The following is a 12,590-nucleotide window of genomic DNA, read 5'->3' on the forward strand; positions in this document are numbered from 1 at the left end:
TATGTTTTAGAATGACTTATTATTCCAGATGTCAGGCAAAGGGAAAAATTTAAATTCTAAAAGGGAATACTCAATTAAAAGGAGGCTATATTTCTTGTAGCTGTGGGAATCAGCTAGGAGCAGTGATGACATCTATTCTGACCACACAATGAACAGACTTTTAAGCCAATCTATTACACATTTTTGACAGCATTAGGCTGTGTACTATAAGATAACATAATTTATTTAAGAAAGGAACACTTCATCATTTACCTTAGTCAATAACCAGTGTCTTTTCTGTCAAAGAACGGAAATCAACACTGGAGGCAACTGGGTGGTCAGATCCAACCAGCAGTTTGGGAGATGGAGAATATTTGCAAATAAGGAAGAGATGATCAAAATAGCAGGTACGGGTCTATAGATTAAAAGAATTAGGTATCCCATAGCAGTTCGACATTCTGAGTTGTCTTGAATGGAAAACCAATTAATATACCCTTGAAATTTCATGTAGATTTGTTCATGGAGAGGAAGCAGAATTTAAACAAAATGCCTGAGGCAGTCTTCTTTTATAGAAAATCCAAATAGTATAGATAAAGGCCTAGAATGAATATATAAATTCAGGGCCCAAAATAAATTAAATTTCAAAAATTTCCTCCCACATCTCTAAGTTACTAAGAAAAGAGATACCCAGCCTGTACTCAGTCAAGCTCTGGAATGCCTGCCCTCCCCTCCCCAGACATCTTCTGGGGATATCTGCCTCTTACCATAGTCTTTGTTGAGGGTCAGCCTTTCAAAGATTCCTATCACCCCTGCCCTGCCACTACTGACCTAAAAGGCAGCCAATCCATGCGCTTTCTCATGACCTATGGTGCACAGAGATGAGCCAAGCCAACCAGATTCCTTCTCTCAGAAATTTAAACCAGAAAATCTTGGAATAGTAAATCAACTAATTGTGGGAGCAGAAACAGAAAAATTATCATATAGCACTGGCTCTCAAACTTGAGTTTGTCTAAGAATATCTGAGAAGCTTGTTAAAACAGCAGATTCCTGGGTCCCACATCCAGAGATTCTGATTAGTAGTCTGGGAGGAAGACTCAGAACCCTTCAATCTTAACGAATATCTCAAGCAATACTGATGTAGGGGGTCTACAGAGCACCTTACGGGTAATACTGACATAGGAAGAACCCTAGGACACAAGCCAAAGTTATGTGTAGGCAAAACCTAAATGCTAGAAAAACACTATAGAGAAAGTGGGGGAAGTTGAACAACAAAAAGAGAAGTATACATTAATAGTGCAGCCTCAGGGGTGCCTGGGTGGCTGAGTGGGTTAAGTGTCTGTCTCTCGATTTCAGCTCAGGTCATGATCTCAGGGTTGTGAGACTGAGCTCCAAATCACAGCGTGGAGCCTGCTTAAGATTCTCTTTCCCTCTCCCTCTGCCCCTCCCCTACCACTCCCCCTCTCTAAAAAATAATTAATTAATAGCGCAGCCTTAAAGATATTGGAATCCACTGTCTGACTTCATTTCAGGCCTTGTTCTGCCTACCAGACTTGCTTTAACAGTTCCTGCCTTCCTGGAACCAGTTACTTCACTGTTTCCTGAGTTTTGGATCCCATATATTCTGAAAATAAATCCCTCATTACTTGAGGTAACTTGTATGTAGCCAAAAGACCTAAATAAAATTCATTATCAAAAGTAAAATTGTTCCTCTTCTGTGAGAGGGAAATGTAAAACAGCCAAAACATCTGCACCTGAAATTTAGAATGGGAAACCCAGGGGTGCCTGGGTAGCTCAGTCAGTTAAGTGCCCCACCAGGTTCCCTGCTCAGTGGGGAACCTGCTTCTCCCTCTCCCTCTGCCCATCCCCCCAAGCTCACTCTCTCACTCTTTCAGATAAAAATAGATAAAATCTTTAAAAAAAAAAAAGGGGGGGGAACCTAAGGGGTGCCTGGGTCGCTCAGTTAAGCATCTGACTCAATTTCAGCTCAGGTCATGATCTCAGGGTCCTGCGATCGAGTCCCACGATGACAGGTTCTGTGCTCAGTGGGGAGTCTGCTTGAGATTCTCTCTCCCCCTCTCCCTCTGCCCCTCCCCCATGCGTGCATGTGCTCTCTTTCTCAAATAATAAATAAATCTTTAAAAAAAAAAAATGGAGGACCTAAAATCTTCAGTTCAAATATAAGACATTTCAGCTTCGAATGAATGGTTCTACTCAAGACCATTATCAAAAAGCTTCACCTAGTAAAATCAGTGGCATTTTGCTTCTTTGAAACCCTATCGCTACGATGCGCACTCCCCTCCTACTGAAAACTTCCTTTCTTCAGTGCAGCGGAGTCACCTTCCCCCCAACTACTGTCTATATTCTTGTAAAGAAGCTCAAGCGGGGACCTGAGGAAAGGGAAAGTAAGAGTTGCATAATAACAAACCTGTAGATAGAGTCAATTCACAGAAATACTTTGAATTGGTTGGGTAAAGTTGTTGGAGATGAACAGCAAATCTGACTCTATGCTTATCAGCAACTAGCTCAAAGGGGGAAAAACCCATCAGTTCAGGCAAAGCCCATAAAATAAAAGTAAATCAATTATTTATGAGAACCACTGCTTTCCTCCCTTCCTTCCTTTCTTTTTTACTATTTTAAGTAATCTCTATACCCAATGTGGGGCTCAAACTTAACCCAGACATGAAATGGTTGCACACTCTACCAACTGAGCCAGCAGGCGCCCCTAACGCTGCTTTTCTTGACACTGAAAATGAATAGAAGGTTTCCATAATTGTTCATCAAGAGAGCATCGTGATGTTGTAAAATAGCCCCAAAAGTATTCCACAGTAGCAGTACAAAAAATTGTATCTGGCTGGGTTTTTCACAACATGCCTAATAGTACATATGTCAAGGTGAAATAGAGCAGAAGCAATTTTAGGGAGTCCAAAATAATGCAGTTTAGCTTTACAGATTCCCGATAGTCTGGCTTAATCTCAGAGTAAAATTTACAAATCTAGAGCATGGATAAATTGTCTTTTAAACTTCTCATAAACATTACATCTTGTAACTCCTGATAAGATGTTGATAACCAACACTTCACAGGCATTATTTCTCTTAACTTCTGATATTTTTTGGTGAGCAAAATATTCCAAGGTTGCATTCCATGTTAAGGTAATTTACATTTTAGATGATTTGTGTTGCCAATTTAAGGGCAGAGAGTAATCTGCCTTCCATTTTTATACCTTTCCTATCCTTTATAGCAAAGCTACTTGAAAGAATGATCCATGTTCAATGTCTTCACTTCCTCACCATGCAGTACCTCCTCATCTAGACAATCTGGCTTCTGTCCCCCATCACGCCACTGAAATCATTCTTGCTACATCACTAACAATACCATTTTGCCTCTTAGACATTTAACACCTTGGACCCTCTCTGTCCCCCGAAACTCTCCCCTCAGCTACAACGACAAACCCTGTCTGACTTCTCTGGCAATACTTTTGCAGAGCTCCACTTCTGCTTCCTCTGTTTCCTTAAGACTCTCTCCGTCCTCAGCCCTTCCCTTTTCTTACTTTATACAGTCTCCCTGTATATGAACTCCCCGTGTGTGAACTCAATTACTACTTAAAATTATATGATTCTAAAATCTGTTTATAACCTTTATCCCTCTGCTAGCTCCTAAACCACATATCCAACTGTGTCCCAAACAGTTCCACAAGCATTTCAAATCCAACATGTTCAAACCTGAAATCATCCTCTTTTTATTACCCACCCCAATTTGCTACTCCTCCAATATTTCCTCTCCAAATCAGAAATCTTGGGGCGCCTGGGTGGCTCAGTCGTTAAGCGTCTGCCTTCGGCTCAGGGCGTGATCCCGGTGTTCTGGGATCGAGCCTCGCATCAGGCTCCTCCGCTGGGAGCCTGCTTCTTCCTCTCCCACTCCCCCTGCTCTTGTTCCCTCTTTCACTGGCTGTCTCTTTCTAAAATAAATGAATAAAATCTTAAAAAAAAAAGAAAAAAGAAATCTGAACTTCTTTGTAGACGCATCCCTCTCTCCACAGGCTACATCTAAACAGTCATCAAGTCCTGTTACTCCTACTTCTCTAGATCAGTTGAATCTATGCCTTCTATTCCATTACTACTGCCTCTACCTAAGTTCAGGTCCTTGCTATTTTTTGCACTTGAGATACTTAAAAAGCCTCATGACTTCCTGTCTCCAGAATGATCCCCTCTCCCGTTTATCTCCAAACTACTGCCACAGTTCTCTTCCTTAAAATCTGATGTCAATCCTCTGCTTAAATCCTTTAATGGTTATGGAAAGATGGAAAGCCTTCTGGATACGAGTTAAACTCATTACCTTAGTTTAATTTATAAAGATCTTTATGAACAGGCTCTACTTATTTCTCTAGCCTCATCTGTCTATACTTTATACATACCTTCTTCTGTTTGTTATATTACACTATTTATAGTTCCAGGTATACACCTTCCTGTTTGATCCCTCTATAGTTTTGTATATGCCTAGAAAGTACAAGGCTTAAAACTGGATGCTAAAGTTACAAATGACCAGGACTAAACCCCTTTTCTACCACTAACTTAATCCCATCTACCACTGACTGACTGACCAAGGGCAAATAACTTAATTCAAGCTTCATTTTTCCTCATCTATAAAAATGAAGTAACATTCTTCACTACTACATTCAATTAATTGTTAAGAGAATTTTAAAACATGCGAAGTGTTTACCTCAGTGTGTTGCATATGGTAATTGCTCAAGAAATTTTGACCACTATTTTATTTATTTATATTTTTATTTAAGTAATTCACACTAAAGCTTCAAGATTCAATTAAAACATTATCTCTTCAAGAAAACCTAATCCCCTAGTTTGGTTTAGATACTCTTTCTCTTTACTTTTTTAAATATCTCTACAAACACACTTACCATACTGCACTGGTCTGTTTTCTGTCTCTAGACAGACTCCTAATAGCATTTTTTCTACTTTGTTTCTCTACGACCCACCAGAGCAACTGACACAGAGCAGACATACAGTAGCATTCTGACACAGAACCAAATGAGTAGGCCATTTAGAAAACACCAGAAACACTAAATTCAAAAGCTTTAATCGGAACAGGACAGTGCCATAGCCCAGCCTGGTAGAATTCTCTCCTAGGATATAATGGCGGTGACCTAGGTAGAGACATAGTTTCTGAACAAAACACAGTTTCACAGTTTTTTCCTAATTTCAGAGTCAGGAAGCATCATAAAGTATAAATCATATCTAATCATTTGTAAATTGTCTTTTTGGAACAGAATTACATTCTATAATTAAGTTCTAAATTACACTGAAAAACCAAAAACATGTCATTACTTTTCAGACCAGATAAAAATTACTCAGCAGTAAATTTCCTACCCCCTGGTGGATTTTCATCACCAGTCAATTCTCAGTAAGGAAGTCATGGCAACAATACAAGTAACTCAGACTTGGAAATAATCATCTCATATGAAAAAAATACTTTACAAATATGCCAAGAACCCTCAGCCAAGTTCAAAAGCCACAACTGTCAGCATTATTTTACTAAAAGTAAAATTTCAAAAGCTAAGAGCAAACAGTAGCAACTGCTTGAATTTACCCTACAAAATGGACGAGAGAATCAAGTAAGATAATGTATGCAAGTGCTCTGTAAACCACAAAATTATACAAACATGAGTTACCACTGTTAACAACTTTATTATATTTTCATCACCTAAGAATTTATTTTTTCCAATTTTAAATTTTCCAAATTTCCAAAATTTATTTTTTCTAAATTTGGTGTATATCAGTAATTCATCTTACCTATTTTCTTTTTTTGTTGTCGACCAGCTGACTCTGTTATTGTTTCCTTCTTTTTTTCCACTGTAAACAACACAATAACACAGTAAAAATTAATTATGCATTATACTAAAGAAATGAAGGATACTTTATAACAGCTGAACCAATGAAAGAAGCTCATGAGAAAGTTACACACTGCCTTCGATTATGGTCATGAGTAAGTCAACCAATCTGCTCTCACACCTGCTGACAGAAGGCAGAAACAGCAATCTAAGACTAAGACAACAATACTGGAAGCATCATCAATCAAACACCCTTGCATAAAGCCACAATAATAATATTTAATGAAACATAATAAAAACTAAGATGGCTTTCAGACCACCAGCTGAGGGTGATTGCTGTAGGTTGACTCTAAGAACAGTTTTCAGGGGCGCCTGGGTGGCGCCGTCGTTAAGCATCTGCCTTCAGCTCAGGGCGTGATCCTGGGGTTCTGGGATCGAGCCCCATGTCAGGCTCCTTTGCTAGGAGCCTGCTTCTTCCTCTCCCACTCCCCCTGCTTGTGTTCCCTCTCTCGCTGGCTGTCTCTCTCTGTCAAATAAATAAATAAAATCTTAAAAAAAAAAAATAACAGTTTTCAAGTTCTGCTCTCTCAGATAACTATGGTTAATTATAGTTCCCTTCTCATACTCACTATAGAAGGTAGGAATTCATTCATTCAATTATTGGGGCCTAAGTAATTAGCATTGTTCTAGGTAGATAAAAAGATAAATATGATCCTTGCGCTCTAAAGAGTAATCTAGTGAGGGCAGATAACCTAATAACAATTATAATACAAAAAACTGGCAAGACAGACATATGCATAGGGTAGGGAGATTAAGAGAGTCAAAAAAGCTAAAACCAGGGCATGTGACTCTTGATCTCAGGGTTGTGAGTTTGAGCCCCACATTGTGCACAAAGATTACTTAAAAACAGACAGAAGAAGCTAAGACCAACTTCTTTGTATGCATTTCAATTAACATGATGATAGAGTAAAAATAACCTTTTAAAGAGGAATAATGTAATTTATTTAAATTTTACATTTACCATCTTTGATCTATATACCCATCATAGTCCATCTATGAATGGACTAAGAATAGGTATGTCAAAAATTACCTTTACTTAGTTTATTTACATTCTTTGTTCTGTATAATATCTTAGCATACTTCCTCTACTAGCAGACATGTACATGTACACGTATTATTTCTAAAAGTTGCATTAAAGAGAATTGGCAGGTAAGACTCTTTCCCTTAGTACATTAATTATGCTACCTGAATTCTAAAATTGGTATTACTACCTTACCAAAGAGATGTAAAATTCAATTTGACTCCAATATTGCAAGTGAAACAGTAAAGTGCTGACTAAAAACATGTATATGTGTGTGTGTGTGTGTGTGTGCGTATGTGTGTGTGTGTGATTTCAATATATGCACTGGTGTCTAAGTACAGGTACTCTTTTATGTAAATAAAAGATAAAACATGACATATACCAATGGGGGAGAAAGAGATTTAGAGTGAACCTACTAGTATGAGATCATAAAAGGAAATTAAGTCAAATTCTACAAGATGTTACCGAAATAACATTTTAAAAGACAAAACGGACAGAAGACATTGAATGTTCTACTCTTTATCATTACTATTAACCAAGGAAACAAAAAATATTTCTTTCCCTCCCCAGAAGGACCATAACATAACTACTTAGCACTTAACCATAACTGCATAAAAAACAAGAAGGCTAGAGAACAGAAACATAAGATGGTACTGTGAACATTAACCTAGTCTTCTAGCAGACTGGACTGAGGCTAGATAAATCTGTTCTAAGGAGATGTCTATGGATAAAGTAGAGCCTATAAAAGGAAGATCTGACCCTTCTGAAAGACTAAATAAGGTTCTGAGAGATAAAGAATGAGTGGGAATTTACTAGACAAACTTACTAGGAAAGTTATTTCAGTTAGAGGGAAGAGCAGATAAGGCCTGGACCCACAGTAGGAAAAAGCAAGACCAGTCCAGAGGATGGAAGGCCTGAGTGGCTAGAGAACTGAGAGCAAGGAATAATGTGATACAGGATGTAGTTGGAGGGGAAGGCAAGAGGCACCAGACTATGCACAGGCCTTGCAAGCCCCACCTTTGTCCTAAAAGCAATGGGGAGAAACAGAATATTTTGAGAAGGGCAAGTAACATAAGATTTGTGTCTTGAAAAATGACTTTGGATGTCCTGTGAGAGTAAGTCTGAGTGGCCGCCGAAGACCAATGAGAAGGCTACTGCAGTAGATCACGTGAAACACGACAGATGTCTGACGACGTGGTGGCGGCAGAACTGGAGGGATGTGGAGAGATTGCAAACTTTCCTGGAGGAGAACAGTTAACAGGGCTTGATGGTGGACTGCACATACAGGGTAAGAGAAGAAAGTATTCAAATCAGCAAATATTTATTAAATTTTTACTATGTGCCAGTCACTGTTCTAGGTGCACAGGATACATCAGAACAACAAAAACACTCTCCTAGTGAAGCTTTCATGTTAGCAGGTGGAGATAAACAATAAACAGTAACACAATGCAGTAACAGATCATAAGATATATTAGGAAGTGACACAAGCCATGGGGGGGAAAACAGAGCAGGGTATGGGAAAGGAAGAGCAGCCGCAGTAGAGAAGAGGGGCAGGCTGCAGTTTTAAAGTGGGTGGTCAAGTTAAGACTCACAGAAGTAAGTTTTGAACAAAGATTTAAAAAAGATATGAGGGTAACTAAGCAGATTTCATAGAGAAGAACATTCTAGGCAGAGGGAACAGCCAGTAGAAAGCTCTCGGCACAGAAGTGTGGCTGATGTACAGTGAGGAACAGGAAGTAGGTCAGTGTGGTTGAAGCAGACTGTGTGAAAGAGGAAGAATATCAGGGCAGTAACAGGGGACGCTCCACAGGCCACAGAGGACTTTGGCTGTTCTCCAGTGAAAATGGGACACCATCAAAGGGTTATGAGCAGGGATGGGGCATGATCTAATAAGCTTTAAAAAGAATTATTCTGGGGGTACCTGGGTGGCTCAGTCAGTTGAGCATCCGAATCTGGATCTCAGATCAGGTCTTGATCTCAGAGTCCTGAGTTCAAGCCCTGCTTTGGGCTCCACACTGGATGTGGAGGCTACTTTAAAAAAAAAAAAAAGGATTATTCTGGCTGTTTTCTTGGGAGCAGACTGTAGGGAAACAGTAACACTTGCTGGAGGCTGCTGCAGTAATTCATGCAAAGGATGAAGGTAGTTATCAATGGAGGTGATGGAAAGTGGTCAGACTCTAGATATGTCTGAAGGCAGCCAAAAGTATTAGATGTGGGGTGTGTGAGAAGAATTAAAGATAACTACACAAGGATTATGGCCTGAGCAAGTAGAGGGATAGACCTGCCACTGGCCAAATGAAAGCTACAAATGAAGCAGACTTAAGCAAGGAAAAAGTATTCAATTTGGACATGTTGGGCTTGAAATGTATATTCAACATTACAGTATAACCGACAAATTAATACATGAATCTTTACTTGAGCACAGTTGACACACAATGTTAATTTCAGTGTTAATTTTAATGTACAACATAGTGATTCAACTTCTCTACACGTTATGCTATGCTCCCCACAAGTGTAGCCACCACTGCTCGCCATACAATGTTATTACAAGGATATATGGATCTTGCATCAAGGAGAGAGGGCTAGGGATATAAATTTGGGAGCCACCGCCAAATAGAGCACATGACTAAATTCACCAAGGGAGTGAGTATAAGGGGATAAAAACAAATTTGAGGTGCCCAACAAGAGGCTGAAAAGAGGAACCACAAGGAAACTGCAAAAGAATGACTGGCAAGGGGCATCTGGGTGGCTCAGTCAGTTATGAGTCCAACTCTTAATTTCGGCTTAGGTCAAAGTTGTGGGATCAAGCCCCACTTCAAGTCCTGTGCTGGGCATGGAGCCTGTTTAAGATTGTCTCCCATGCTCCCTCTGCCTTTCCCCAACACCCCCCCCCCGCCCGGTTAAAAACAAAAAAACAAAAAAACAAAAAACAACTTGCAAGATAAGAGCAAAAGCAAGAGAGTGCAGTGTTCTGAATGCCAAATGAAGAAAGTGTATCAAGGTTTCTGGCTTGCACTATCAGAAGCATGAAGGTACCATTCGTCAGTAGAGAAATACTGGAAGAGGATCACGTTTATGAAGGTAAAGATAATGAGCCTGGTTTTTAATATGTTGAGGTACATTACCCACACTGAATAAGTCAAGGACCAGTAAACTATAATTTCAAAAGCCTGAGTTTGATTTCTAATTATTTGTTTGCTCTGTGACATTAGTATGTCATTTAACCTCTCTGAACCTCCATTTCCTTTTCTATAAAGACAGAATAATATTTATACAACTAATCACAAACGGTTGCTACGTGGGTCAAGTGAGATACTGCAAGGATGAGAACTTTAAACCCTTATGAAGACATAAACATGTCACAGAATACAGAAAGTCAGAGGAATTTTAAGATACAAAAGTTATATTTAATCTTTGTAAGGCAGAAAAGAACACTGAAAGCCACATCAAGCCTATAAAGAACCATTCACATTATACCTCTAACAGCCCCCCCAGCTGTGCCCTGTGGAGTCCTGTGTCCTGCTTTATTCAAAGACAACAAACCGTACTTGTTCTTAACCTTTTACTCCAACTCTCCTTCAACCACCTCACACAACTGAAACTTGCCTTATCCCTGAAGACACTGCTCACCTTGATACTAATCATAATGACCTGTTGCTCTCCAAACACATCTTCTCACTACAATTTCCACATTTTTGTACATATCCTATTTTCTTCGCCTGGAATTCCCACCTCCAGCTCATTCTCTATCCAATTCTAACTATCCAAGAAGGACTACCAGGCCATCTGCACCACAAAGGCTTCCATGGCCCCTCACAACTGAAAATTGTTGTGGGACCTCTTTTTTAGAACCACCACAGCACATAACTAGTACGTCTCCTGTCCCTTGCTACGTCGCCATTTGTATTATACATTTTGCATAAAAATATCCAATACTGCATATAACTCTACATAGCCTTCAATTCAAATCAAATTCATCTTTGTATTCCTATAAAGTTTTTGTATCAGTTGGTGCTCCTAAAACATTTACTGTGAACATTCATTCAATGAACTTGACGTGTTGAAACTGTATCTAAAGCATGTTGCCATACTCACGTTTTTTACTCTGTTTTTCTACCTCCGCTTTCAGTCGCTTGTACTTGTCTGTCCTGTAAACCAGGACCCAGGTTATACCTGAAACATTAAAAGCAACATGCTAATAGAAAAATGTTTGTGATGGTCACAGTAAACTGTTACTGGTGGTAACTGTTGGGTAAGGAGGAATTTCAACTTTTTGCTTTATATTTACCAGCATCGACCCTAAACAGGATTCCACGCTACCCCTCCCGCTCCTGTTCCCGAGTGGCTCCGATTCCCTGGAACAGATGAGCGCCGCCCCCCCCCCCCCATCCCAACCCCAAGCAAGCAAGGCTCGCGACCACTCCCTGGGTGGCGCGAGAGTCCCCAGGCCTAGGATCATTCCCGTGGGGGCTGATCAAACGTCAGAGAAGCAGCCGCTCTCACCCTCGGCGAGAAGAGCCGTGCACACGGAGATAAAAACGATGAGCAGTGTGTCCGCGAACATGGTGCTCATCTCGCACTTTCCTCTCTGCACTCCCACCCGCCACGGGGGAAGCGCTTGAGAGCCCGCAAAAATTAAACGACAACGACTTCACTAGATTTCTGGACCACCGAGTTAATACTCTCTGACAGACTAGAGGCACACTTCCGCTTCCGGGGCACAGCGCCGGAAGGGCTACTTCCGGAGAGTCGCGTGGCCGCGCGAATCTAGCGGGAAACTCGCCGGCTCGGGGGCTGGCGCTCCGGCCGAATATCGCGAGAGCTGGGACTTGGGCTTCCGCGGCGTAACTGCCGCGGCGGGACTTCTCCTGGTGGCTTCTGCTTGCAGGGGTCTGTCGCACCCTCCTATCGGCCGGAATACTCCTGGGTGCACTGGGCTGCGCGTCTGCCTCAGCCCCACTTCTAGGACCGTTTGGGTAGTTTACTGAACGCCTGTGTTAGATGCAAGGTCCCTGATTGGGAACTGGGAACGCGACAATCAGTTTGTCGCGGCTGCTGGCTTCAAGGAACTTCCGTCCTAGCGAAGGAGAGAAACTTGCACCTACGATGTGATTAGGGTTTTAATAGAGGTATGGCCAGAGTGCTGCGGTGACCCAGTTGAGGGGATGATCAGAGAAAGCTGTGAAAGGAATCGAAGTAGTGCTTAAAGAAGTTAGGAGTGCTTTGCGGGGGGCCTTTGTAGTCGAAGACGCGGGTGCAGGAGAATACGTTGTGTGTGGGAGCAGTGAGTGATGTGTCTGGAGAAGGGGTCATAAACCCGAATGTGTCCCGTGGTTGCATATAAATGATCTTATGCAAGCTGGCCATAAAGAGACGATTGGAGGTACTAGCATGAATAAGGGAGCGATAATTTTATACGAAAGGAGCAGTTGGTACTCACGTCCAGGCAGTTTCCCTGGGAGAAGGAGCACCCAGTTTTCGTTATCTTCCCATTTTCCAGGAAAATCCAGAAACCCTGATTTTACGTGAAAGTTCAATTTATAAATGCTGGTAACTCAAGTTTTTTTTTTTTTTAAGATTTTATTTATTTATTTGACAGAGATAGAGACAGCCAGCGAGAGAGGGAACACAAGCAGGGGACGTGGGAGAGGAAGAAGCAGGCTCATAGCGGAGGAGCCTGATGTGGG

The 12,590-nt window shown here is 41.0% G+C and overlaps 1 protein-coding gene across 1 annotated transcript in view; it reads right to left on the reverse strand.

Moving 5' to 3' along the window:
- Positions 1–11,624, reverse strand: part of TMCO1 (transmembrane and coiled-coil domains 1) — a 48,066-nt gene extending 36,442 nt beyond the window's left edge. Inside the window, exons 1-3 of the mRNA XM_045809665.2 lie at positions 11,407–11,624; positions 10,999–11,076; positions 5,785–5,844 (exon numbers count right to left, since the gene is read on the reverse strand). Coding sequence (XP_045665621.1) covers positions 5,785–5,844; positions 10,999–11,076; positions 11,407–11,476 — 208 coding nt within the window. The 5' untranslated portion in view covers positions 11,477–11,624. The remainder of the gene's footprint in view (positions 1–5,784; positions 5,845–10,998; positions 11,077–11,406) is intronic.
- Positions 11,625–12,590: the final 966 nt, after the last annotated feature.

The sequence above is a fragment of the Ursus americanus genome, chromosome 2, assembly GCF_024610735.1.
Source record: "Ursus americanus isolate L20-20 chromosome 2, mUrsAme1.1.p, whole genome shotgun sequence".
Taxonomy (NCBI): Eukaryota; Metazoa; Chordata; class Mammalia; order Carnivora; family Ursidae; genus Ursus; species Ursus americanus.